The sequence below is a fragment of the Python bivittatus genome, unplaced genomic scaffold (assembly GCF_059951505.1).
Source record: "Python bivittatus isolate LINGU-HERP-01145 unplaced genomic scaffold, Pbiv_v1 ctg000310_np1212, whole genome shotgun sequence".
NCBI lineage: Eukaryota > Metazoa > Chordata > Lepidosauria > Squamata > Pythonidae > Python > Python bivittatus.
The window spans coordinates 11,997,304-12,023,925 of NW_028277054.1; the positions used below are offsets into that span (position 1 = coordinate 11,997,304).

Sequence of the window (26,622 nt, forward strand, 5' to 3'; positions counted from 1 at the left end):
TGCCAGTGAAGTTAAACATCTGCATGGTAGGTGGGCTGTATGTAGCAGCCATGGCAAGAACGTACCTGTCACCCAGAATATTGCTGGGGAGGGAAGGGGTGTTCACGATGTAACATCGTAACTGAGATCAGACTCTGGCCGTTTGGGAGATTTTGACAGACAAATCACATCCTCCTTCTCTGGCAGGTTTCCTTCTAGTGGCCATTAAACATGCTAAGATATTCCCCACCAGGGAGGAAAAAAATCAATAGCTCCCTTCCATATCCCAGAGGACAGTATGTTGCCTCCAGAAGCAATCTGTTATTTATATATTCTGTTCCTCTGTGTGGCTAAAATACCAAGCACTTGGTCTCTGCTCCTTGCCTCCTGGAGAGGCCCATCCCATCCTCTGAGTGTGGCAGAAAGAAATATCTTAGCATTTATTGATCACTTCAAGGGAGGCAGACCTCCTTTTTGTCCAGATCCATCTGGGATCCTGTCTGTAGATCAGAAACAGAGTTTTTCCTCCAAGGAGGTGTCTCCCTTCCCTTACTTGCTGGCATTTTTGCAGGACCAGATAGAAAGAAGAGCAAAACCAAGCGGTATTTCCAAACAATTGCATGTTGTGTTCAAATGTAAGGCAGGGCCCTTATTTCCACGCTGCATTCACAGGATCTGAAGTTTGAAACCACTTTTGAGTTGTAATTCTGAGGCTGTTAGGAAAATGGGCACCCAGTTCTATCTCTCGTTCGTCCTGGCCTCTGCAGATTCAGTGAGATGTCTGAAGGACAGCTGTGCTCATGTTTGCTTGAACCTGGGTATTCAGGCTCTGCAGATCTTCAAGGGGAGAGGGTATATTGCTTCAGCATTGCTTGCTCCATCTGTCTGTGACCTTCAGTCAGGGATCTTTCCTGGTACTTCTGTTTGAGTTCATCTTCTATGAGAAATGTCAGGGGCTGAACTTGGAAATGGACACTTTACTATGGAATCTCTCCACCCATCCATCCCCCGCACACACATTCAAAAGTTGGAACTGTATGCCTACTCCATCTATCAACCAGAAGAACTACTATACCTTCTGAGCAGGGTCAGTGGACAGAAGATTCCTTAGAGCTTCAGGATGAAGGGTTCGAGGTCATTTGTTTTCTCTGTGAGTCCCATCCCCCATCCTTTCCTGCCATTGGAGAACATTTGAGAAGAATATATATGGGTGTTGAGCATAGGTGCTGAGTAAGCACACAGTACAGCCTGGGAGTAGGAAAAGAAAAGACATCCCTTGGGACAGCTTTCCCCACCCTGGAACCCTTCAAATAGGTAGGAATGCAGTGCCCATCATCCCCAGCCAGCTTGAGTGGGCTGAGTGGGGATGTTGAGAGTTCTAGTCCAACCCTTTTGGAAAGCCACCTTAGAACCCCTTTATAAATATAAAGGATGTGTGTATACTGGCTGTGTTCTCATAACAAACCTAACTACCTCAGTTATGAACCTAGAAGGCACCTTCACACAACATGCCAAAATCAGTAAGTTTTAATCTCGCTTGTTTGTTTGTTTTTCCGTGGGGTAATGTATATAGTGTTAATGTCTAATATCCAGTACTAAGCTGCTAAACTGCCTGTTTTTCAGACTGTGGTATGTTTGTTTTTACTTAAATAAGCAGAAATACAGTATTTTCTTCAAACAGGGTTGGAATCCTATGTCTTCAAAAGCAAGAAAGGGACATAGAGTTTGCATAACCAAGCCTTGATTAAAGTATAAGAAGGCCTAACTCATAGACATTTTAAAATTCTCTGTTTACTTGAAGATATTGAAGGTTCAGATCCCCTCCCTGATTTTTTTGGAGAAAACATTTACAAGAGCTAATCTCATTACCTTCGGATCGTGATTTGCACATGGACGAGTCCTCTTGAATTAGAACCAGGGAAAATCCCTAGGAGTGCTGCTCCTATCATTGTAAAATTTCTCAGATAACTCAAGAAGCAGGAGAAGGATGTTCTGTGAATGCAGCCCTTCCTTCGTTCTGCATGAGGAGCACCAGCAAGCTCTTTTATTTCTTTCTCTCCCTCTCCTAATGCAAAGCTGACTTCCACTGCTCTTTTCCTGCCGCAGCGTCTCTGCTGACGCCAGACTCAGCTGGGTTCCAGTTAATTAACCATGTTGTCTTATCGGCTCTCTTGCACACATCATCCAGACTGCATGCGAATTAACTCTGCCTGCGATAAGCCTCATTGTACTTAGCCCTGGAGAGCCACGTGCTTCCTTCTCAGACTTTTTTTCCCCCGACATAAACAATCCAGCTTTCCTTGACCGAAAAGCCTCCTCAGCTGTCCGTGATTCCTTTGAAGTGGGCAGGGCCATTAATTGCATGGTTGAAAAATTGAGCTGCATTTCCTCTCTCCCTACTCAGCCATTCTCCCAATGCCAGTCTCCTCACCAATCCATCTATTATTCGGCCCCTCTTCCTGCCTTGGCCTCCCCTCAGTGGAGACCACCACCATTATTCCTCAGGAGAGGAGAGAAAAGCATTTCCAGCTGGTAAAGACAGGAGACAATCCCATGATTTCATAAAGGGAGAAGGAGGTGGGAGGGCTCAGCCAATCTCTTCTGAACCCATCCCATGGAAGCAAAGATACTGGATGGCGTTTTTGTGGGTGCTTCTTTCTAGACCTCTGGTAGATGGAGAGAAATGGTATCTAGCCTTGTCTCCCAGTCCAGGGAAGACCCAGGGAAGCCATGCAGTTAAGAGATGGGGGATGTAATGGTATCTGGGAATGACCTTGGGAGACAGGAGGGAGAGCCACAGACTGAACAGTGTGTAAACGGTATCTCAGCCCACAGAAGGAGGGAGGGCATGGGAAACATTTCAGAAGGGACCCTTCCTAGTTTTCCAGAGAGTAAAAGGAAAGGAGGGGAGACTACTTTCAGTCTTGTGAGATTCTGTTAACGTAGCCTTACAATAAAGATAAAGCTATTACTCCTGGTTGTGCTTCTTGTCTGGACTACCTTGAAGGGCTAACGGGACTAGCTGCCAATGTTTATCCAAGTCTCCTAGCATTTCATTCATGGAATGTAAAGAAAAAATGTTTTTTCATTGCCCAAGTAACATGCTCTTCCCCTACATGACAGTTCTCAAGCGATCATGGGAATACATCCATTCAGAATAATATTAGAGCCCAAAGGAAAAGAGGCAAAGTCTATTTTACTTGACAGTTTTGGTGTATTTCTCTCCTGAAAATGGCTGGAAGCTCTTCTGCCAAGGTTTAGCAGTTGTGATCAGAGAAGAACTTTGTGGGAGTGCAGAAGTGGGGTTTGTGAACTACCCATAGTCTTGGGATCTCAGGTTGCTGATGTTAGTGCTGAGTTAGTTAGGTCAACAGCCAGATCTTGATGTGAGGACCTTCTCTGTATTCAGTGTAAAGGACATAAAGGACATTTGCGCATGCTTCTTAGCCATCGCTTCTTCAAAAGATTTTCTAGAATAAATTCATCAGTTTGAGTGAGATCTGTCTAAAGAAAATGCAGGAGGGTTTGCCTGGAACTAATAGGAGGTTCACTTTGGTGTATAAACCCATACATAGCTAAGGCCAAATTGGAGGCAGGATGACTAAGTCCTGTTCAGGCCTTTAGCAGGGTATGACTTGTAGGCCCCTTCATGGATATGTCTAACATCAACAGAAGAGTCTCCTTGACTGGGCCTTTGTTGTGAAGTGACTGCTGTTAAGTTAAGGCAGGTCCTCTCCTTAGAGTTTAGTACGAGATTTAAAACATTTTCTCCAAGCCATTTGGAGGTGTTTAATCTTTTATCTCTGTGATTTTTGTAATGTTCATACATTCTCAGCTGCCCACGTCCACTGCAGCTGAAGAATCTCCTGTATCTTGGTTGCCCTCAGTCTTCAGGGACTGAATGAGGGGATCAGGAATTAAAAACCTGAGGTTGTTTCCGGTTAGACAGTGCCTTCACTAACAATGGAAAGAAAGCCCGATTTGGCTATCACATCATTTTTTTCCTTAATGGTTTTGTGTGTGGTTAGAGAAAAGATGGAAGAAGCCATGGGACTGGAAGGTTATATCTGCTTCTGCCCCTCCTAAAATCCTGTGAGTTTGGGGACGGCAAGATAAAAACCTTGTTCGGAAGCCTCTGTCTTAGATATAGTCTGGGCGGTCATGTTAAAAGGAGATGGTGTGAACAACCAGATACATGAATTGCAGATTTTTTGGGGGGTGGTATTGTTGGTAGAAGTCAGGGTCATAGTCAGCAACAAGAATAGTTTGTTTTCCATTATGCTGCCAACCCCATTCTTTACCTGTTTTCCCCTTTCCTTCTGAACTCTGAATGAGTGTATCTTACTGAAGCAACTGAGGGCTTTGGAAGAAGGAACTCTACAAATAGACAGGGATCTTGGTGGCCCTCAAGTGGCCACACAGAGCATGGCAATCCTTCTTCTGGGCAATCACCTTGCCATGCTTCAAGTCAGAGGAATTCCTTAGAAACTATCAAAACATATCAAAACCCTTAGGACAATCTTTGCTGACTTGGCTACTTTGTAGATAAGGTGGACCTCCACTTCCAGAATTCTCAGCAAAAAGGGACTTCTGGGAGGTGGTTCGTAGATCCGGAAACTATTCCGATTAGGGCAGGCTGGCCTCTGATAACCTCTGATGTGTTTTCCAATGTAACAAGCAGAGGTCTTTCCCATCAGTTCCCCACCAGAGACGCAGAGATTAAAGCAAGAGCTGGATTGATTCTGCATGGAGAAGATGTGCTTGGCTACTCGGCAAAAACCTCCTTTGAATGTCATCTAAGGAGGAATGGTTCTACGTCAGGGGCCAGCTGTCTGTAGCCCTAGGGCTTCTGAATTACATTGCTGAAAATTGGTGATGAATCTAGAAACACGCAAAACACATATATTATCTCTGCTGAAAACTGCCCAGAGTTGTTTCAACAAGATGGGTGGCGACAAATTTGATATATAAATAAAATATCCCTACTATCATAGTTTCAAAATTGAAGACATTTGACCCTGACTCCAACCCAAGGTGAGGGCGGGGGACTGTACCATTGCCTCACCCATTATTGTCTAGAGCTCCTAAAAAGGAAAGTCCTTGGTTACCCCAATGTTGCTCACTTAGATCTACATACTACATTCATTTTCCAATACCTTTATGGAAGCATCAGAAGAAAGGTGAGGAACCACACTCCACTCCCCAAGCACTGTGAAAATCCTTTCTGCCCCTACAATACCTTCAGTTGCTGCTCGCACATTCCCAAGCCAATGTTCAGAGCCACAAGGACCAGAAACTTGTTTTCTCTTGAGGAGTGCTGGTCTTCTTAAATGTTGATTCTCTTCCCCAATGCCCAGATTCCAACATGAATTGGATACTTCAAGGAGGAGGGAGAGGATTGTGGATGGAGATAGCCTACAGGTCAAGAACTTGAGCATAGTTGACCATTCCTTTCGCTATCTGCAGGGAGACAAGACTTCTTTACTTTAAAAACATTTCTGTCTCCTCTTTGGCAGGAGCTGGCTAAGAAGCAACTGGGGCCAATCACTACCGAGATTCGGGAGGCTGGCAAATTCTACTATGCTGAAGATTACCACCAGCAATATCTCCACAAAAACCCGAATGGCTATTGTGGCCTACAAGGCACCGGCGTTGCCTGCCCCATAGGCAAATGAGAGTTCCCCAAGGGGAGTATCCTTGGGAGCCACGGTAATCATAACCCTTGAACAGTTACCATGGCAACCGGGCGGCCTAGCATCTTTGTAATTCAACTGTGATTTAGCCACGGGGGCCTTTGTTCCTTCTTTTGTGTCTTGTAGGACTCTGTAAGATTTGGGGACGGGGCGAAAATGGGCAGCCTGCTGGAAGAATTTGCTGTGAACGGTAATGCTTTGTGTGGAAGTGATAAATAGGTTTCCACCCGATGCAGATGTTTGGGATTGCCTGACAAGGCGCTGATAAATACACATTATGCATTTATCCTTCTCGTCATTTCTCCGTCATCCCCAAGAAAGCGGATGGAGCCAACTCGGATGCCTCCACCTTTGCAGTGAATTGAGTTACCGTCATTGGCCCAAACTCATTTCCCTGCACAGCCCTCTCTTTGGGTTGGTAGGGCTTAGAGCAGTGTTGTCCAAACTTGGTCCCTTTAAGACGAGTGGACTTCAACTTCCAGAATTCCCCAGCCAGCCATGCTGGCTGGGGAATTCTGGGAGTTGAAGTCCACTCGTCTTAAAGGGACCAAGTTTGGACAACACTGGCTTAGAGAGAGAAAACTCTGCAAATATGAACGTTGTGCTTTTGGCCTCGTGGAGGGTTCTATATCTGGGGCTTCTAACGAAAGCCAAGCTGTCATGCTGCCCGCAATCCACCTCTGCCTAGTCGATCTTTCGATACTAAATTCCTCAACGTTGGTGCCTCTGGGCTGAGCAGATCTGCAGCCACCTCTTTGGCTTCTGACAGCCTTCCCATCTCTCTCCATTTTTTACAAAATGCGTTTAAATGTTATTTAATTGGCTTTGAACTGGGAAATTTGCATGGCAACAAACCAATCGCTGGCCTCTAGTGCCATCCTTTATTTTCAGCAATACCTCAGGACCCCCAGTTAGGTTTTAGACAGTCATAACGGGTGTGCATGGAAGTGATATTTTACCTGCCTTGGGCTGGTGTCTGGTGTGCGTTTTCCTGCCATTTTGTGACACCTTCTGTTTCATTGGTGGGGTGGGGATGATGTGTGTTCAGCTGGGAAAACTTCAGGGATGAAATTCTCTAATCAAAGCACACGCACAGATATATACAGATAGTCCTCGTTTAGTGACCACAATTGGGACCATCAGTGAATGGTGAAGTGAAGTGGTCACTAAGTGAAACTGACTGTGCTTATGATTTTCCTTCAGCTTTCCTTTGCTTTACAGACCTGCAAAGGTCATAATATAAGGGTTGGTGGCAAAGTTACTTTTTTCTCACCGTTGTAACTGTGAACAGTCACTAAATGAGGCAGTCGTTAAACGTACTTAACTACACAAATGCTTGTTGGCAACAATTCCACAAATGTGGTGTATATATTGTGGACATTTACAAATATACACATCTGTATTTTAAGGGGCATATCCACAGAAATATGTCATAGGCATCATTTGGAATGCAAGAAGCCTGCCAGACCAAATTGGAAATGAAGAGAAACTGAAATCAAGAGGGTCATACATCCCTAATGAAATATGTGTTTTGCCTTTGTATGATATGTATTTGTGTGTGTGTGGTATTTTGCCTGGCTGTTGGTGTGGTGTGTGCATATTTTGTCTCTTTTTTTAATGTGAATTTGGGCTATTTTGCTTAAGGGGGTACTTTCCAATGTCTCACTGCAGTTTATCTTCTGTGCAAGTGGATCCTGGTCCTCAGTTTCTGAGCCATGTTACTTGTTTCTGAGCCTTATCAGTTTGTCTTCTGTGAAATGGGTACAAGGGCGCAACTTTTCAAGCTCAAAGAATGATTTTGTATTTTAGAATATGGACCTCACTTTTGAACATACCATTTCTGTTTTTATTTACATTCGATTGCCTTCTTGGAAATGAGAAGTTTTGTGATTAGTTGCCCTTACAATGGACAACTTTTTTGTGATGGTGTAAGCCCTTCCTCGTGAAAGCCATTTGGCAAAAATTCCCACAAAGTGCCTATCAGCATATCATTTTGGACCCTTCCCGGTGTATGACTGATGCTACAGGAAAATTAGACACAGACCTATATCCATCCCCACTCAACAGATTGCCATGTTTCTTCTTCAGAAGTTTGGGTGCCCTCCAGCTGTCTGGACTTCATCTGGTCACCCTCTGGGGGAGATGGGTGACATACTAAATAAGTGAATGAATGAATGAATGAATGAATGAATGAATGAATGATAAATAAATAAATAAATAAATCTTCCAGAATTCCCCAGGCAACAGTGCTGGTGCTAAGAATTCTGGGGGTTGGCCCACATAGCTGGAGGATATCCATTTTTTCTAGCCAACAGACCAAGTCATACAGCCTATTCCACACCTAGGAGTTTCTGATTGGCTCTCTTATTCTTAATTGGCCACGGACACAACTATGTCTTCAAGAGTCCACTGGAGTTGGGTAGCCAATAAATGAAAATAAATAAATAGTAATAATAATACAGTAGTAATAGTAATAATAAGATGTATTTCAGTGTGAATACCAGGTTGTGTGCCTAAATTATTAGCGCGGTGCGAGGCAGGAATGATTTGCCTCGAGGAGGCACTTCACATCATGCCAGTAGTGGACACCACCTTGTCAGCGCACAGAGGTGATGTTCTCCATGCAAAGCACCTGTTCTAGCTCTTATCTTAGGCAGAAATAAATTTTGCCAAAGTCCTTTCAAAGCAGGAAGCCACATCATTTCACAAAACCACTTTGAAACGGTGCCCCTCGGTGAAGTTGAATTTAGAAGCGAAGCAACCTTTAAAGAGAAGCAGAACCCTGTCAATTACTCTCTCTGTTTTACCCACTTCCTGCACTTTTTGTTAGGACAATAAAATTGCCTTGTTCCCAAGCCTGAATTTTGTTTACGATCGTAACATGATCTCCCTGATGTTAATATACAACACAGTTTGAAAGGTACACACTGTTCATGTTAAATATCCAGTATTAAATTACCTGCATGGCCATTTCAGATTTTTGGGAGGTTTTTTTGTTTTTACTTAAATAAGTAGGAGTATACTGTTTTCTGCAGCCAGGGTTGGAATCCTAAATCTTAGAAAAAGAATCCTCATGCAGAAAAAATGGTACCACCTAAACACAAGAGGTAGGATCAGTCACTTTGGGGAAACCCGAATGTTTGCAAAAGCGTAAAGTTTCTTGAAGCAGGAAGGACTTATTACACAGCCGGTGGTTTCACCCCACTCTTACACTATAAACCACATTTTTGTACCATATGATGGGCTGGCAAATCAGCTTCCTGTCCTTGAACCAGCCAGCTGGTCAATGTACAGCAGCAAAATTATCTAGTTGGCACCCTACGCCCTTCCTTGTTCTTCTCTTGGTTCATGTACTTTTCACAATGAGGAGGAAAGGAAACTCCAGTGGGCTGACCTGGGGGGGGCATAGCCACATGATGGGAGATCTGCAACAATAACCACAGTCCCTTTCCACGTCAGGAAGAGAGGGCAACCACAGGAGCCAGGAGAAGCAGGACTTCCTACTCGTGGAAGTAGACTCCGCTGCAGCTCCAAAGAAATGCAGCAAAACTCTGTGCGCAACTTTTCCTCTGGAACAGGAGCTGCACCAACTTCTGAAGCTCGCCAGAAGCTGCACGGATTCACAGGGCTGTGCAAGCATGGCACCAATCTCAGAGCCCTAGCACTGAAGATGTTACCTAGCTGGGTCACGAAATGTTTGCAAGAAAACAACCAAGTTCAGAGAACCTCAAGGACTCCACAGTTGAACCTGAGCTACACCTATTCACTTCTGTTGGTACCAGTCTCAGAGCCGCATCATCCTTCCACATGGAAGGGCCCTGGAGATGCTCAGGCCACAGACTACTGAGTGATTGTTGGTAGAAGAAAGAGAATTGGAATAGTATGGCATGTGATAGGATGTGGCTGTCTGTCTGGCCAGCCAGCTTCCCAAGCAGACACACATCATGTGGGATGGGGCTTCACAGTAGGCCGGATCAGTCCTACAAGTGTCCACTGCAAGCGTTGATTATGTGATGTACCAGTGGGCTCCTTCTCAAAGCTCCCCCCCCCCATTAGATGCCCTAAATCACATGGGGACATGGTGATGCAGCCTCTCATGCAAGAACAAAGAGAATATGAAATAGGGCTATCTCATAAGGTTTGGCGCATCTTTTTAATTGACCATCCTCCAATAGGCAATAGAAAAACATGTAAAGCTCCATTGTTTTACAGCAAGTCTGACCTGCTATAAAATAGCTTCCTGTGCTCCTATATAGCATCTTTAGGTGGGAGGGAGAATGGCACACCAGAAGGACTTTAGAGAGAGAAACTTCACTGGTCCTCACTGATGATCTAGAAACCGGTCTTCTTTCTGACTTACACAGCATGTTCCACAGACTGCCAGCTGGGGGAGCTGTTTGCCTAAGTCACAGAAAGGAGGCATGGTCAAAGTCTCTCCCGACTTGCAAACTGTTTGGAAAAAGCAAAACAGGCAAGCCGGTCCATCAAGAAAGGGGAAGAGAGACCCCTCAACATGTTTAGCCAAGGCGTGATGCAAAAGTAAAATGGCCTAGAGCAGTGTTTTTCAATCTTGGCAACTTCAAGATGTGTGGACTTCAATTCCCAGGATTCCCCAGCCAGCATGGCTGGCTGGGGAATCCTGGGAGTTGAAGTCCACACATCTTAAAGTTGCCAAGGTTGAGAAACACTGGCCTAGGGTGTAAACTATTGAAGATTCTTGTCTGTCTCCCCCCACCCAGCAATGCATGAACGGTTGAAGCTCATACGAAAGTTGATGAGCTAAATGAAGATTCTAGTGAATTTCATTCACCCCACGAGAGAGTTTCTGGTGAAGGACGAAAGGCTGGTAAAAATGAGTAGGGGCTTGGAGTTTTCTCTTTCTTTTTTTAACAGTATAAAGCTTGTAGCCTCCCTGATTCTTAAGAAATCTCTGAATCATGTGGACCACAATCCAGGATGTTACTGGCAGCCTTGAGCACTCAATGACCTTCTGCGTTTTGAAGAAGTATGTTAGGAAGACTAAGTATTGACTTTCTATTATCTTTACTTATCTTTTGGCTCCTGAAACTGCAGTTTCTGAATTTGCTTCTCTTTATTTTCTCTAAACTGGAAAGCAGCTGTGGAACAACTGATGCAGCTGTGCCAGTTTCCATTTTTTTAATCTTTTGGTGCAAACTTGCCATTTCTGGCCGGGTAAGAATTCGGCAAATAATTCAGTATCCCTGTTTCTCTTTCCAGGGTTAATTCAAGTAGGAGCCTGACCCAAACAGGGAATACCGACTGAACAAAATAAAAGGGCAATTTTCTTTAGCTCAATAAGTCCAGCCATGGGAGGGCGATGGAAATGAAGAAGGTAACACTTTGCCAGAAAGGAAGATACTCTTTTCTGATACTGCTGAAAATATTTGCCCAAAAAAAAAAAAGATTAAGGTAACTTGATGGAGGCTTAACTTTAGAAGCAGAACACATTCCATTCCTGATGCTGGAAAACATTTCTCCATGATTAATCATCCCCACTGCAGCTGCAATGTGCGAAAGAGCTTATCGTGTGGATGAAGGCCATCGCTTTATAAGTCTCCCACATTCCAGCTCTAGCAACCATTGGATAAAAGCTGTAGCAGAGTCCTTTTGTTTCAAAGTCCAGTGGTTTGAGCAAGCTACCTGCTTTAAATCTTCAGGTGATTCACAACAGGAAGTATGTTGGAAGCAGGTAGGAGGGTAGCTCAGGACATAGGAATGGCATGACTCAAGAAGGGGTTGAAAAACCAGCTGTTGGCTCTCCAAATCTCTGGTTCATTGATACTGGCGGGGGATGTCTTCAGAGCAGAAATCCAGGATCCCACTAAGAAGAACAAGCAGGAAGGACCCCAGACGTAACAGGAATGGCTTAGCCATATGTTCGCGTAAGAGGAAATATTTCACATTACTGTTTAAGGCTAGATCTAGGCAGCATGCTACTCCAGAGTGAATTAAATTAACCCAAAGGCCTGGCGTTTGCACAATATGTTGATCTATAAACTAACCACGTGGACTAGGCTTTTGTAATTCACTGCTGGTTTCTGGTTCAGTATTTTGTGCCTAGCCTTAAGAGGACGATCCAGGACTATCACTAAGTAGAGTAGGAGTGTGCAACTTTTGTTGGTTCAAGAACCACACTGAGCCTTGGATGGTGCATTGAGGCCCACCCTCCAAAAGTGGACAAGGGCCAGGATTATTTGGGGGTGAGTGATTTTCTGAAGGGGTGAAATGAATGCTTTAAGCATCTAAACAGCTTAAGGCACTTATTTATCTGTAAATATCCCGAAAAACCCTAAAATGGAAACATGGGGCAGAATCTTAGGTCCCCTGCACCCAGAAGAGACCTGAGGCCATACAAGGGACGCTACTGAGCCATCCTTTTTGCATTCCTGTGTAGGGCCCAAAATTACATCCATAAATCAGCCTTTATTTTCAGACTTCATCTCTGTGGGATCTTTTGGAGAATCTCCTCAACGAAACATGCCATTTCCCTTGTTCTTTTCCTAGAAGATGCAACAGCATTTTAAGCGTAAGTGTTGGCCTAAGCATCTGGAAGCCATCTTTAGCTCTTGGTTGTGTGGTTTTTGACTCAGCCATGGTTCCTCCCTCCTCGTCTGCCCTACAATTTTCAAAATGGGCTTAAACAACAACATCAAAATTCCATGCAGACACCAAGCATAACAAAGCCACCAGTAATGAGAACTTATGCATTATTCTGGCCATAAATTGTGAAACTCAACAGGAAGGAAATCATCAAGATAGACTCACTTGGGTTAGAATTAGGGATGCAAAAATACAGCCCACCAACATCCCTTCTGTGGACAACAGAGGCCTGAGGAGTAAGTGGCCCCAAACATTTGCCCCATTGTTCAGATCTGGAGGGAATTTTAGATGGCAAGAAAGGGTCTGTCGTACTTTAAACCAGTTGTAGCTTCCAAGAAGTCTTTAAAGGCAGTTCCACTGAGCGTGTTGCAGTTGTCTAAGCAGGTGGTGACAAGGGGACGAGTCACTATTGCCAGATCTTTTCGCCTAAGGGAAAACTGCATCTGGTGCACCAGCTGAAGGTGAGGAAAGACTCCGTGGCCATAGCCTCCACCTATTGTTCCAGCAAGAGTCACAATCCAGGAGGAACCTAAGTTATGGGCCTGCTCTTTAAGAGCATGTGCTTCCCCATCCAGAAGGGAGACAGAAAACCTTGATGGATGAACAGCAACTCTTTCTTGCTGGATATAATTTCAGCCTGTTCCCTCCCATCCAGATCTTCACAGTCTCCAAGCACCAGGTCAAGACTTCAAAGGCATCACCAGCCTGAGATTACAATCCAAAACTGAATCTCATCAGCATATTGACATACCAAGCCCCAAACCATTTGATGACTTCCTCCATGTAGATATTAAATAGAGAGCATTGACCTCTGTGGCACCCCACAGTGGGCAACTACCAGTCTGACCTCTCCTCCACCACCACGACTGGAATCATCTGCTAAGAATGGAGTGAAACCTCTGCATGATGGTGTCACCCATCTTCAACCTTCTCAGATGGTTTAGAAGAATACCAGAGTTGATGATATCAAAGGCTGCTGAGAGATCTAACAAGTTCAAGATAGATGCATTCTCCCTGTTCAGGTCCTGACAAATTAGGTAGGCTAGGGAATCCTGTAGCTGCCAAGTGACATATTTGAGGCCACATTAGCGTCTGTAGGCACTTTTTAACCTATATTTAGACCAAGCTTTGGCATCCTGAAACAGCTTAAAACTAGCTTCAAGCTATCAACGCAAGCTGAGATCCAAGATGGTCACTCTTGAAAGAAAGAAGTAATCTGTCTAAATAATCTGTGATTTAATGTGTTTTTTCAATGATATACAATAGATGTAGATTAAATGAACAAAGAGAGATCCACTTTAATAAATTCCATTTGATTATCTGACATGCCTTCTTAATCATAGGGTTGGTCTAACTGGAATACTTGTCCAAATGTTGAAATCTTCATTAAGGAGAAAAAACTGTTTTGTAAGACCCTGGCTTGGATGTATCTTTGCCCTGTTTACCAATGCCTAAAGTATCTTCAGTTTTTCATGTATCAGTATGGATTATATTCTTGCATAATTTTGCCATATTGCAGAATAATTATGGCTGTTTTAAATTAACTGTTTGTTTTAGCTCTTTTGCTGACAAATGGTTGTAAATCCCACCTCTTGGCATGGAAATGTTTAATACCACATCCACACAGCAGTTTCCCACACACCTGGTTTACTTCTGTGCAAAATGCAGTTGCAAATTTTAAAAAGTGTGAGTTATGAGTGTGTGCCATACGGCTAACAAACTAGAAATATTTCAAAGCTAAGCATTTTGGTTTCCATCTCTGACTGGGGAATTCTGGGAGTTGAAGTCCGCACATCTTAAAGTAGCCAAGTTTGAAAAACCCTGATCTAGTCCAACCCCCCTGCTGTGTGTAAGGTTTGTTCATTGCTCTATCCTTCCCTAAGCTGTACTTTTCTGAAGAGTTGGCCTGACAATTCCCATAATCCTCAGTCCACATAGCTGGTATCTCTGGGGACTGGAAAAGCTGGCATTCTTTTTCAGATCCCTGTGTTCTTAAGGTATCTCATACAGAAAAATTAGCTTAATGCAAAAAGTCTAGTCTGGAGTCGTAAGAGGTCCATCAGCATCAGTTTTTCAGCTCCCATTTTCCAGTCAATTTTTGGAGAGGAGGCAAAGAGCAAAATAGTGTTTAAGGGTTGCAGAGATTTAATATACTCTCTTTATTTCTTATATCTCCCCCACACACACACACACCAAATGGATTTTAATCCTACCGACTTTTAAAGGGAGGTCTTTGACATGCCTTGCAAAGCTTGGTGAAGTCTGCAAGCTGATGAACGTTGCCTATTCCGGCTATCTAGCAATGCTGCTTGATCTGATAGCATCTCCCTTAAAACAACAAATCAGATTAGGGGTGGTTGTCTGTAGCTAAATACTTTTGAAGGGTACTTCAATCAGCTCTTTGAACTGATTTGATTTTCCAAATTGGTTCAAATTGGATCAACGTTCCAGGTCAAGTCAATTACTCAAATTGGATCAAAATGGAATAGCACACCCCTAACAAAAAACAGGATTGGTTGTAGTACTCCTGCCACCAATCAAGTCAGCTCAAAAACAGTACTAAAGACATCCTCATACTCAAGACATTGAAAACAAGACACAATACCAGAAGGTCTCTTTTGCAGGGAAAGAAGATTGTTGTGAAGTTACCAGACTGATTTCTGCAAAGAAGTATTTTTAATTGTGAGGGAGCAACTAATTGGATAGCCATCTATCGGGGATGGTATAGTACAATGTTTCTCAACCTTGGCCACTTTAAGATGGGTGGACTTCAACTCCCAGAATTCCCCAGGCTGGCTGGGGAATTCTGGGAGTTGAAGTCCACACCTCTTAAAGTTGCGAAGGTTGAGAAACACTGGTATAGTGAATTGTGTTGGACTTGATGACCATTTAGGTCTCTTCTGACTCTTATCATTCTATGAATTGTGGGGTCTTGAAGTGGTACACTCCCAGTAAGGCTATACCATCTGATTTTTCTGAACAGACACTGGTTGTTTCCTCTCTCTTTGTGGAACAGTCAGCTGCTTTGAAACTCACACATTCACTGCCTGCTTCCAATCAGTTTATCTCACCTGTTATCAGATGGCTGTTGGTTGAGATTTCCTGAACAACAGTTATCAGAGGAGAAGGGAGGAAAGATAAGTTTTGCAACTGCTGAGTCAAAACCTAGCCCCTGAAAAGCTCAAGAAGATCAGACAACCCTATTACTCCACTGAGTCCTCTTGAAATTCTGCCACTAACATCTGGGGCTGAGCTATGACAAGCAGTGGGATTTCAGCTGCTTCCAGATAAGGCTCTTTTTTTTTTCTTTCTTTTTTAGTGCAATAGCCCCAACTCCTTCACAGGATGGTCCTTGGGGTTTGGGATCATCCCATTGTTTCCCCATTATCATGCTTGTGTATTTTCTCCTTGGCTGTGTTGACCCAACACAGCTAACCCGATCAGATCGATACCAACCTAATGACCGCCTTTGCACAAGATAGACATGTTCACCTGGAGCGAGGGCTTCTCTGCCTCTCAGCCAATGGTGCAGACCAATCCATCTAGTCCATTTTGATCACAGGTATTGTGTGAGCTCAGAAACGTTGCTTGATTTGGTAAACAGGGAAAGCGTGTTCTGCGAAGGGAGAATCTTATGCTTTCTTGTTTGGGTTCCACGTGTCTTTCCTCCTCCTGCTGCTCTTCTCTCTCTCTCCCCTGTAACTGGGGTGTGAGGTCAGGTGGGCGGGTGTCAATGAAGAAACAACAGGAAACATTTGGGTCTTTTATTAGCTGCCGTGCTCTGCCTCACAGCTGTAGGTGAGTAATCTGATCTCTGCGGTGTCCTGTTTGCTGCGCCTGCACCCCATCTTCGTTCACCTGGTGCCGGACCAGCCTGCCACTCAGCCTGGCGTTGACACCCACACCCGGGCCGCTCTTCCTCCCCGCCCACGTTCCCTTCGCTTTGCCGCTTGCAGCTCACGAGGGCAGAGCAACCGACCCAGCTGTGGCGCCAGCAGCGAAGGAGGCGTTGCCCTGTTCCCCAAGTTGTACAGCTTAGGCAGGATGCTCTGAGTAAACGGGGAAAGGAGTTGGGGGGCCAGGCCCTGACCCTGAGGACGGGGGGTGGGGGACAGTCCCTATTTTCCGCCACTGCTCTCTAGTTAAGCGCTGCCTGTTGGGGCCATGAGGGCAGGACTTTGGGGGGGGGGAAATCAGGCTCCTCCAAGATAAAGGGGACTAACCTACAGGGGGAAGGACTAAGCCTATCCTAAGATCAGGGCTGGGATGCACGTTATTGGGGTTAGTGTGCCTTCTCTGTCACGGCCCCCATCCTCTGGACAGCATCCCCCCAGAAATAAGGACAGCGCCCCCTTCTCCTAGGGTTCCAGAAGGCTCTTAAAATCTGGCTTTAGTTAATGTATTGTTGTTGTTTTGGGGGTGGCTGTATTGTTTGATTTGTGTTGTTTTTAGATATTTGTGGTCCAGGCTGTCTGGTCCAGGCTGGTTTTAGGTTTTATCTGTTAGGGATTTTTTGGGGGGGGGAGTTGTACACTGCCCAAAATCCACTGGAGTTGGGTGACTATAATAAATTTAAAGAAATGAACACATCATGATGATGATGATCGGGGTTGCCCCCCCCAAAGGAATAGATGCCCAGTGGGGGCAAACCATAACATCTGCATCATGTTCTTCTTGTGCAAAATAAGCAACGTACAGACTGGCATTACAAATTCTTAACTGCATCGTTTCATAATGACGGCATGGCACAGGTCATTGTTTTGACGCTGCTGTGGCTTGTAACAAATGTCTCTGTGCAGGGTGGCCAGAAGCTTCAGAGGACAGGGCTCCTGAACTTCCAAGCAAAAGGAGTTTTAGTAATGTGACTTGTTCCCTCCCAGAAGAGAATAAAATGCAGTATTTAAAATTACCTTATTGGATCAATCAATCAATCAATCAATATTTGGATCATTTCTTTTCAAAATGCTGGCGTGGTGGTGCAGCCAGATAAATGCAATGAGAATTAGTGTCTTACTGAGATATGTAGATATAGATGCCATGAAATCTTCTAAAATTAACACTAATCAGGCTGAGCATGTTATGTAAATGGAGTAGCTAGCCTTGCAACTGATGGGGTTAAGTGCATTGTGTGAATCTAGCCACCAGAGTCAACCTGCTTCCCCAAACATGGAAGTTCTTCCCAAGAATCCAGCAAAGTTTTGAAATACCTTCTGTGGAATGAAGACGATGCCTTGGTGTTGTAAAGGGGGAAAAGTTTTGAATAGGGCCCATCGCTGCACAGAATGAGAACGCTTTCTCTTCCAATATTAAGCCCCCACAATATTTCCAAAGTGGCTTTAAATAAGCCTCTGCTGATTCTTCCCCTCCCTACAAATGTGCTCTCTTTACAAATCACTCCATTCATGCCAATGAAGATGTTAAAGCTTAGTTGCTATGTTGGAGGGAGATTTTGAGCTGCGTCTGTATCTATAACATCAGGAGATCCATGTCTGTTGTAATTTCATGCGCCCCACTGAATATGGCTGCTAATGGGTTTGCTGGTGCTAATGACCTTCTCTGGCCCAAGTGCCTTCTCCATCCTTGAAATGGCTTGCTAACTAGACAGTTAGCAAATTGTTTAAAGAATGATCCAGATAAGTGTTTCTTCTTGTCATATTATGAACTGTATGGAGGCAAATATGCCAGTTCATGGTCTGAAAGGGTTCAGGCCTGATCCAGGCTTACAGGTGAGAACTACACCTAGAGCCATCATGTCACCAGCATATAGTGACTGCCTGGAGCCACCAGTCCATCATGATCCACGTAAACCTGAGAAGGACACCCAGGAGGGCCTTGGAGCAGAGCCTGCCTTGAGATCCAGCCCCCATGCACCAGTCTTTGTGGCACTTGGGTCCCCTGTTACTCTTTGACAGACTTAATTAAATGTTCTGATTGTGTCAGTTTGTTCTAATTAGAGTCCTCATTTTGCAGAGCTGGAATTAAAATTAACATATGCAGATGAGAAGTGGCTGGGCTTTCCCCCCTCTGGGAAAGGCTAGTGGGGCAAAACCAGGCCCAGCCAAAAAGGTAGTGTTCCTTGGTAGGCCTGCTGACTCACAGGAAGTGGCCCTTCTTGATGATTCAACAGCCAAAGGGGGTTTGTTGATTCGCTTTACTTCCTCCCTGAGTTTTTCTTACAATCTTCAGCTTGCTTGCAAGAGTCACTCCTTGCCCACAATGTCCTCCAACTGTCCAGATGTGGATCTCATCAGTGCCCTGGGGAAGAGTGCTCAGAGGCCACTCAGGTCCTGTCCCAGAAAAGCCCATTGATTTGCAAACATTTGTGTACAGGCTTGTAGTTTCAATGTATGTCCTGCCTCTCCACCCAAAAGGCACTCCAAGTCAGCTGTAATAAAATATAAACAGTTCAAAACCAGTAAAAGCAGTTCAAATTAATACGTGCCACTGAAAAGTCCTAGCTGAAGACAAAGATGTTGATGCCTATCCTGAAAGCAGAAACAGCAGGAGCCAAAAGCAGATCACAAGGGAATACATTCCATAGGTTGGGAATGGCTAAGCCAGGTTTCTGGTCCTCATGGCTTCAAGGGTGGCGTAGAGAATAAATGACGCACTTTGGACATTAAGAGGTGCTATATACATTAACCATCAGAGTGGACCTCCGGTTGAACAACTTCCCCTGGAGACTGCCTTGCTAACTTCACCAGGAACATGCAGCGGAGACCATTTTAGAAATAATTGTTATATGGTACTTCAAAATAGCAATACATCTCCCCTGAGTGTGAAGGCAAGGAGATAATGAACTCGGGTGGTGGTGGTGGTGGTGGCGGGGAGTGTAGTTTGCTTCCCAGAAGTTTCTTGCTCCCATCCCCATCCTTAAAATTCATTCATTCATTCATTCATTCATTCATTCATTCATTCATTCATTCATTCATTCATTCAATTTGTTATAGCCACACAACTCTGATGGATTCTGGGGAGTGTATAAAACCAAAACATTCCATAAAAACAGATAAAACAGAAAACCACACAGCCCAGACTAAAATGATCTTAAAAGCAACACAAATCAAGCAAAACAGCCCTCTGCCCAATATAATAATATATTAAGCTCAGGCCTGGGATCAAAACCAGGTTTCAAGAGCTTTCCAGAACCCTAGGAGAGAGGATGTCATCCTTATCTCTGGGGGGAAGCTGTCCACCCCAAATCCTCCCAAAAGAGGACTACATAATTTGGTCTCCCTCCTCCCAGGTGTCCCACCACCCCAATTAATGGCCTCTTGGGGCTTCCAGAAGGTTGAGAGACTAAATTGTGGACTCCAAACTGGCAGAAGTTCTCCACCTTTGGGATGCACATTTCAAAGCGTCTGCTTTCCTTCTCAGGGTATCTTGGTCTCAGCCCTTGCTGTGAATTTGGCATAATGATGATTGGATGACTCTAGCAAACACTCAAAGGTCATTTCCCCAATAGCAAGTTTAAGGACCAGGCCAGGTACATGCCAGGGTGTGCCTAGCCCAGCAGACTGCCTTGTCCATCAGTCCCAGCAACCAGGGCCTTTCCTTCCAATTTCCGCTCGCTGGTGCGGGCAGCTGAACCCAACACACAATTTGCAGAGAAGTAGAAGTGCAAAGAACTGAAACCTGCAAATAGTTAAGTCAGCACTTTCCCAGGGGAGAAGCTGGCCAGCCCACATTCCCTTCCTCTGCCTGCACTTTCCCTTTCAAGGTTCTCAGGGTAATTAATACTTAGCTAATGACACACCTTCCAGGCACTTGCCCAGGTGCGAAGAAAGGATTGCTCACTCTGTGCCCAGGCCTTGTCCCCACAAGTCTAGGGGAAGCGGGCGCCTTGCCTGATAGAGCAAAAGAAAAAAGGTCGATCAGATGAGCTGATTATATCTATTTGTAACTCCCCCTTCCTCTCCCTTGCATGCATGCCCTGCACACACGCAATACACAGCCCAGCTTTTGCATCAAGCTTTCATGTGTGATCAATTCCAACAGCATTTCCCCCTCTGCTTGTTTGCCCCAGGGACATGCTCCATCTGCCAGGAAAAAAAAGATGGATGGGTAATGGGGTGGAATGCAGGCAGGGTTGTGCCATCACTGGACATAGACACAGCTTGAACCCTTCTTCATCTCTCCTCTGGCTTTTTTTTTTTTTTTGCCTCTGGCTTTTTAACTAGCTTGCCCAGGGAAGTTTTCTTGGCACCTTAAAAGCTTGCATGGAATTTTGCAAACTTTCCATGGACCTAAGAAAGGGAATGCTTTGAAACAGATCCTGGAAGGTTTGTCTTTCTCCTCTTCCCTCCTCCATCACATAGCAGCTGCTTTGGCATTTTGGAAAACTCCATTCCATAGTATCCAAGTAGGGATGGGCAAGTGATTGCTACTCCTGGGAGCAGAGATTTGTCTCTGAGCCAAACATGGATCAATGCTTGCTGCAGCTCTGCAATCAATACATGGGGGGTGGGGTGCATGTGGACATGTTTTACGATGACCAAAACTAAACAAGCCAGAACATGACTTTGGATGTTGGGAGAAGCCAGCTAGAAACTGCACTAAGGTATGATTTACAGAACCATGTTTTGTGGAACCAACCATAGCTGTCTGAATTTGAACAACTTACTGAACCATAACCTACGGAGGACCCAGCTGCCAAGCCAAAATCAATGGGTCAAGAGTAGCATAATGGAGAAGGAACGACGTTCAAGTCCGCACTCAACAGAGGCTCATTGGATGTCAACTGGCTGGCTGTGATCCTCATAGCAAAGGCTTGTTGCTGGGAGGATAAAGAAGGGGAAGGCCTCCCTCCTCATGGGTTGCCTTGAAAGGAAGAATATAAATAGAATAAACACAAACAAACCACATCATAGCAGAGTATGCTGTGCGTATATGTAAATAGAATCTCTACATCATAGCTTAGGAACCTACCATGACCTCCTTCTGAAGAAACAGAATCCTGGTAAACATTAGGACTTCTGAAAGGTCTCACCACTTCCCAACTGTTATAGGTACAGTCTTATTTCTTCAGCTGCATAAACTAGAGAGAGGAACTCTTACATGAGTGCCAGCCTTTTATTATAATCCGAATCTAAAATAGATACACCCTGAAAGCAAAGATCCAATGCGTGAAGAAGCCTGTCTGTCTTCATCAGCAAAAACCCTTGAGTGTGTGGATATCAATAAACTTGACTGAGCTGATAAGAGATGCTCCCTTCCCCCCCTTGAGTCAGTGCAGGTGGGATCTTCATATGTGCACGTGTCCTGTGGATGGGGCAGCAGGAAATCAATTTGGGGGTGAGGTACATCTCATGGGGGCTTTGTCAACTTCATATGTAGTAGCAAAAGCAGGGAACTGAAACTAGCAAGGTAAATATGGCACGTGAGGCAGGATCCCTCAAATGTTTTCCTTCCTATACCAACATCTAATGTACAATCAACTGGAACTTTCTCTGTACATCTAAGGCAGGTTTCCCTAAGTTGAGATTCTCCAGTTGGCCTCATCTTCCAAAATCCCTAGTCAGTATACATCTCGCCAAAAGGAGTTACAGTCTCAAAAGAAGACACCAAGTTGTGGAAGGCTGATCCAGGGTGTGGATCTTATCTTAGAAAGACCTGATCCCTCTCTAGGTAACCTTTCATCTATACTGAGAGGATCTGTGTTTTCTCACAGATACTTTGGCTAATGGTATAATGGGTTTTCTTAAATGCAGGAGCTCAGCTTGTGTTCACACAATACCCTTAACCCAGTCAGTGAAAGACCGACCAGAAATGTTTGCGCAAAATGTTATTGTTAGTTTATCTGTGGTTTAGCTAAATTTACCTTCTTTGGTTAGTTCATGGCTGAAAGTATTGGACAAACCCAAATAGTACGTTAATTTAGGGTAAAGCGTATTATGTGATGCAAGCGGTGAATCTCTGTTAACGTTTTCATAGTTGTCTTGGAGTAGGCACCACTGAATTCAGTGGTGCTTGCTTGTGACTGAATTGATTCTGCTTGTAAAACACATTGAGTTTTCAGCTGGCTGAAATGCAATCCTCAGCTTCCAGTTTCATATATCAGCCACAACCTTGCAAAAAAGACTTACTACTGCAACTGCTAATATGAAACAGGAATTCTGTCAAAGAAGAAAGCATCCAGCCACTGCATTTTCCTCTCATTTCCTTTCTGCCATTCTTCTTCTTCTTCTTCTTCTTCTTCTTCTTCTTCTTCTTCTTCTTCTTCTTCTTCTTCTTCTTCTTCTTCTTCTTCTCCTCCTCCTCCTCCTCCTCCTCCTCCTCCTCCTCCTCCTCCTCCTCCTCCTCCTCCTTCTTCTTCTTCTTCTTCTTCTTCTTCTTCTTCTTCTTCTTCTTCTTCTTCATCATCATCATCATCATCATCATCATCATCATCATCATCGCCTTTGAGTCAGTCTTGGCTCCTGGGGACGGCCTGGACAAGTCCCTGCAGTTTTCTTGGCAAGATTTCAGAGGTGGTTGGCCCTTGCCTGCTTCCCAGGGCTGAGAGAGTGACTGGCCCAAGGTCACCCAGCTGGCTTTGTGCCTAAGGCAGGACTAGAACTCTCGGTCTCCCAGTGTCTAGCCCAGTGCCTTAACCACTACACCAAACTGGCTCTTTTTTCCCTTGCTTTCACTTAAGCAACTATCCTTCTGAAAATCATAACACTTGAAAGTTGAAGAACTTTCCATTATGGACCTTCATGGCTTTCCATTTGCCAATCTAGAGCTTCCCAAGTCATGTTCCCTCTCTTTAGTCCATGCCCTTCTCTGGCCCTAGTCCATAAAACTTTCCCAAAAGTTAGGGAAGGAACATTTGGATTTTCATTCCTCCTCAACAGCATGCTGAATCACACCTATAGTTCTTCCCCACTCTGACCCCACCCACTTTCGACTTTAGCCATGCCCACTGCTGAAACGTAAACCCGGATAGATTTCCACTCTTACAAACCTCAACAGGAAACCAGTCCCCCACCCCTGCTCTGAAGCAACAGCTTCCACACTACAGGCAGAGGAAGTCAACCAGGTGCAGGGTGGGTGGAAGAGGAGCATATTTTGCATCACAAGCTGTGCCAAGAGCTGCTGAGGCTAGAACTAGGAACCTACACTTCTGGGCACACCTGCTTCATGAGATGAGCCTCTGAGTCTGTAACACTGTGGGCAGCAGAGAGTCTCCCAGTGGACAAATAGGATGGGTTTATCCTTCAATAGGATGGGTTATAAGATTGTTCTGTCTCTGCTGAGACTTTGGCTATGTTCATGCACCATGATTAACCAGGTTATTGAATTATCCCACTTCTTGGGTTTGCACAATACCCCAAACCATAAACTAACCAGATGAGCTGGGAATGGAAAACTTGCTAAGACCTACAAACAAATGAGAACCTTATCAAGGTTAGCATGTGATGCAAACACAGCAAGGACGTCTTTAACCGACCTGGTTAAATTGTCTGCACAAAGTGTCAGGAAGGGTTCAGACCCCTTCCCCCATTTATTCTGGAAGGAAAAATACTGTATTTTTGATGGCTAGCACTCAGATCTTCTCTCCACGTGGAAATAGCCTTTATTTTGGCATTGACAGAATGTTGGGTCCGATCCTTTGCACTTACAGAATTCCCCATCTATGGTTGGGTGCTCTGGACCTCGGTTTTGGTCCTGTTCTACAGCCCTCCTTCTCTCTCTCCTCATTTCTCACCATGGAGCACCATCACTGCCTTTCTCCCTCTTTACTGACTTTAAAAATAGCTTACATTCACAGCACAGCACAGCAGGGTCAGATTCTTCTTTTCTCTGCTTGTTCTTTAAATCTGGGAGTAAGGAGCGCAAGGAGAACATCTCTGCCAGTTTTCTTTTTTTGTATGGGATACCTGGGCAAATAGGGCTGATTTTGAAAAACTAAGCGGGGTTGGATCTGGTTAGTAGTTGGATGGGAGATCATCAGAAAATCCTAGACTGGAAAGTAAACTAAATATCCTAGAGTAGTGTTTCTCAATCTTAGCAACTTTAAGATGTGTGGACTTCAACTCCCAGGATTCCCCAGCCAGCCATGCTCCCAACATCCTGAGAGTTGAAGTCCACACATCTTAAAGTTGTTGAAATTGAGGAACACTGTCCTAGAAGAAGGCAGTGGCAAAGTACTTCCATACTGCAGCTGAATTCGACTGGGAGGGTTTTTTTGTTTTTGTTTTTACAGGGCATTGAATTTGGGCCCCTCCAGGCTGCAGAACTTAGATCTGTCTTTGGTTGTTCTGCCGTAGAGGCACCATTGGGTCTCACACCTCCAGTTTCCAGTTCTTGGCTGCTCCTTGACGGCTTTCCTGCAGCTCGACTCTGGCAAGCGGAATACAGGTTGGGACCGGCGCTTCCTGAAGAATACAGCTTTGTTCCTCTTCAACAGGGTTCCTCAACCTCAGCAACTTTAAGATGGGTGGACTTCAACTCCCAGAATTCCCCAGCCAGCATGGAATTCTGGGAGTTGAAGTCCACCCATCTTAAAGTTGCTGAGGTTGAGGAACCCTGCTCTTCAAGACACAGCATGACCTTTTTCGGGAAGGTCCATCTGTAGCCTCTTTCAGGTCTCCCATTTGTCCCAACATCTGACTGTATCCTTGACCTTCCACTAGAGGCCTCCCTAATAAAAGCATTTGGAATTGGGAAAGCTTTTCCTCCTGCTGCTTTCAGAGTGAGAAACCAACATGGTTCAGGTTTTAAGCTAGGATTGGGGAGACCCAGGTTCAAATCTATCCTCAGCCATGGAAACTCATTGGACGACTTCAAGACAGATCCTTTCTCTTCGTCATACCTATCCAGGGGAGTTGTTGGAGGGATCCAGTGAAGAAAACCATCTTGCGGAAAACACAGAATAAACATTTCTAACTAAGTATGATAATGACGACATGAACATTGATGTTTTTTGCTGCATTTTGAATATGCAGAGAAGTTTGGGCTGGGGAAGAAAGTGCATAGAGGCAGGGAAGTGACCCAGAAAAAAAAATGGGATTAAACTGGGGAGCGGGCTCTGAATTGTGATCATGCTTTTGGGTTCTCCAAAACTCTTGACTGAACTGGAACCTTAAACAAAACAGGGAGCAGGGGAGAAAAGGACACAATGCTGTCCCAAAATCGGCAGTTTGTGACCATTAGGTACTATATATTTCAAAAACTGGGGTTTGGATCTTCTTATCCTTCCCATCTTACTAGGTTGCTGCATCAGGTGGACGTGCTTCATGTTTCTTGCGCTCTCTTATTGATTGTACCCTGCCTAAGAAGAATCCTGCCAGATCTAAGGAAACAAAGTTGTGGTAATGTTGTGTTTGGGTATGCTAAAAGGGTGAATGTATATCAGAACTGGGTTTTGACTTTGACATGAAACGATCATTCAGACTTCCATTCAGCAAAGGTTCGATGGCCTCTTCTTGGCTTTGAAATTGCCCTTTTGAAAAAAGAAAAAAAAAATCTGTACTTCCCTAAGCCTTTGCCATTAGATTAGGCTTGCTGTTTCTCCATCCATCTACCGGTCCATCTGTCCATCCATTGCTATGGGTTTGGCAAGAAATTGTTTGCATACTGCGCAGGGCAGAGCCCCCTTTGAGGGGTGACATTCCTCTGGTAGCCTTGTAGCCTTGGCTTTCTTGAATATGGGTTCCAGATGGAAGAACAGACTTCTTGGAGTCAAGCAGATGCCAAAGCATTATAGTCAGCCAAGCTGTTCTTTTCCAGGTGGAAGTTCTCAAACTCCCTTTGCCCTTAAATAAACCTTTCCTGGGCTGCTTTACAAAAATGCAAGCTATCATTCTGGAGTGTTGTCAAACAAAGACTAGCATTCCCTTCCCTTTGTGTTAACCTGGGCTAATTGTAAAAGCCCTTAGGTAGGAGGCAATAATTCAGGAGAAAGGAGAGTACTGGCTACACCTGATTCTTCTTTCTCTTCATCTGCAAGGAAAACATACAGATCAATTCCATAACTTCTGACCGAACTTCTGATATGCTGGAGCAATCCCTCTAAAATTATTGTCAGCATCTAGCAAAATTGCAAAATTAAAAGTTTTCAGATGGGTTTCTCAAACCCTGCCCCATTTGGGGGAATTCCACTTTTCTTTTTTCAATTCCATATTGACCAAGGGAGAGGAAGCAAAACAGCTTCCACTGTCCTGTCTCAGGCATATAGGATTCTAAAATGAATCAGAGAATTGGTTCATCTAGTTCAGTCTTCTCCAGGGATAGGCAAAGGACAGGCACTAAGGTACTGACGGAGAACTAGGTTGTAGCCTACCAGGCCACCTGCTACATCTGACTTTCAGATTCTTTTAAAGGTGTTTTAATTGGAAAAGGCTAT

The 26,622-nt window shown here is 44.5% G+C and overlaps 1 protein-coding gene across 5 annotated transcripts in view; it reads left to right on the forward strand.

Moving 5' to 3' along the window:
* LOC103068096 (mitochondrial peptide methionine sulfoxide reductase-like) overlaps nt 1-25,275 on the forward strand; it is a 61,863-nt gene extending 36,588 nt beyond the window's left edge. For 2 of the 5 annotated variants that reach the window (XM_088140118.1, XM_088140119.1), the window contains exon 6: nt 24,481-25,273. In XM_088140118.1, the coding sequence (XP_087996244.1) occupies nt 24,481-24,852 (372 nt within the window). In that variant the 3' untranslated portion in view covers nt 24,853-25,273. Of the gene's footprint in view, nt 1-5,495; nt 5,955-24,480 lie in introns of those variants that run through there. The other 3 variants (XM_088140121.1, XM_088140122.1, XM_088140120.1) reach the window with 3 other exon arrangements.
* The last annotated feature ends 1,347 nt before the right edge of the window (nt 25,276-26,622 follow it).